A 2,158-nucleotide genomic window follows, 5' to 3' on the forward strand; every position below is an offset into this window, starting at 1 on the left:
CGACTGGGACCTATTAACACATTTTCAAACCAACCTCCTTCCGCTGTTTTTTCAGATACTATACTGTCAATATAAAATCATCGTCACAAAGAATGTCATTTACTTGTTTGACACTACCATTAGGCCTACTTTTGAACTTGTTATTAAACTTCTTTCTTGTGTTCTTAAAACAACCTACTGAGAAGTGATTTAATTTATTACACAGGAGACAGCGCTTGCCATAGGCTGGGCAGTGTGCTGCTAGGTGCGTGGTATTACAAAGATAAGGTTTACCTGAGTCCTTGTTGTTAACAGGCCTAGTAGGCCTAGCCCAATGCATTAAACTGTCCACTTCCTGGGCCCCATTGGTTACCTTTCCTTTGACGTAGGCCCACCTCATGTACTACTTCTTCCTTAATTACTGGAGCTTGCGTAGTTGAAGATTTATCATTAACAGAAAAAACCACTTTGTCTTTGGTTATGTTACTTACATGCTCCCTACTAGACTCGATTAGCCTACAAAACTTAACAGCGTCATCAAGTTTTACGTTAGTTTCTCGTATAAGTCTTTCTTGAGTCGAGTTATCGTTGATTCCCATGACAATCCTATCCCTTATTAAATTTGACTCTTGATCCCCAAAGTCACATGAGATAGCAAGTTTACGTAAGTCCGTCAAAAAACTATTAAACGATTCCCCATCAGCCTGAGACCTTCTGAAAAATAGGTATCTCTGATACACAACATTAGTGTTAGGCGTAAAATGAGCCTCAAACGCATTGATGACTTGATCGAGGGTTAAATTTTCCTCAGGCCCTAGCTTAAAAGTGTAATAGACCGACAGAGCCTCGGCTCCAATAACATTCATGAGCTGAGCAATTTTCACATCTTCAGCCTTTCCCGTTGCTTCAGTTGCCTTCAAGAACAACAGAAACTGTTTCTTAAAAAGTGTCCACTCTGTAGCCACATCTTCATAATAATTAATGGCCCTGGAGGCTTGAAACTTGTCATAATGTAGACTTACCCCTGCCGTTACCATGAGGTTTTGTTGGCGTCACTTTGTTATTTGTAAATTTTACTACTTAACTGCAACATTCAAATTTAAATTTGATATATATTACGCAGCGCCATGTAGCGATTGTTATTCTGTTCTTATTATTATTAAAGTAGGCTGTGGTTAATATATATTTAAATAAAACAAACATCTTCAATTAACTCAAAGCTGCCATCTTTATTAAACCCAAAGTAAAGAAGGAAGAGACTCACAGACGAGGCTCCCCCACTACTGATAGTTACAGCATAGACTAATCAACACAAGGTTACAGTTGTGCCAATACAACAAAATATAAAATACAATAAGATTAGAAAATATAACAGTAGCGGGCTGAGAATTCCCTCCCTTTTTCAGTATGAAAATCTATGATGGACTGGACTAGCTCTTCTTGAGGTTTACAACTTAATGACAACGCGCGCGAATTGTCTGTCAATGTTGTTGAACACGAAGGAGTAGGTTCTTTCTGGGTCGACGAAACATCTACATGTTTTACAGGAATGTCTGTCACTATTTATTGAGCACTTCCCGGCTCTTGAACAGATCCAGTATCTTAAATACCAGTACATTTGTTGTTATGGTTTCAGACAGAGGCTGATGGACAACATCTTGAAGGCCACAACAATGACTGTGAGTTGGGAAGTACTCAACCTTCAGTTTGTTATCTTCCAGTTCCCTTACAGTCGTTTTGGCAATACATCAATGGCCAACTTTATTTAATCCTTCCTTTCGAAGCACACCAGCTTGTTTTTTTTTATCTCAGTGGTTTTTTGCTGAGCCATCATGCTGGCAATACTAGTAATGGATATTACATTTCTTTGGCTTTGGATTAATGCCAAATTGTTTCGCAAAAAAGAATAAGTTGATTCTTCTTCCAATTCTTTCCACTGAGAAAATTCCTCAAAAGTTGAGAATATTTTTGTAATTGATTCCTTGATATTAAGTTCTTTATGGATACATTTCAATTGGTTGATCAATCATGTCTTGAGGTAAAATTTTTAATCGCAATTGTCGGAAAGACAGGGTATTCTACTGCATTTAGTAGTTTCCAAACACTTTTTTCATGTGATTTCAAAATTTCTTTTCTCACAAATGTAGACTTACAATTACTGCAGGAAAACAAACACAGT

At 37.4% G+C, this 2,158-nt stretch overlaps 1 protein-coding gene across 1 annotated transcript; it reads right to left on the minus strand.

Annotated features, from left to right (window-relative positions):
* Positions 1–305: 305 nt before the first annotated feature.
* LOC128981930 (uncharacterized) lies at positions 306–1,016 on the minus strand. Its single transcript, XM_054400925.1, has one exon. It carries the CDS (start codon positions 1,014–1,016, stop codon positions 306–308), a length of 711 nt encoding a protein of 236 aa, XP_054256900.1.
* Positions 1,017–2,158: the final 1,142 nt, after the last annotated feature.

The sequence above is a fragment of the Macrosteles quadrilineatus genome, unplaced genomic scaffold (genome assembly GCF_028750875.1).
Source record: "Macrosteles quadrilineatus isolate MER2022 unplaced genomic scaffold, UCM_ALF_1.0 Scaffold_58__1_contigs__length_771172, whole genome shotgun sequence".
Classification (NCBI taxonomy): Eukaryota; Metazoa; Arthropoda; class Insecta; order Hemiptera; family Cicadellidae; genus Macrosteles; species Macrosteles quadrilineatus.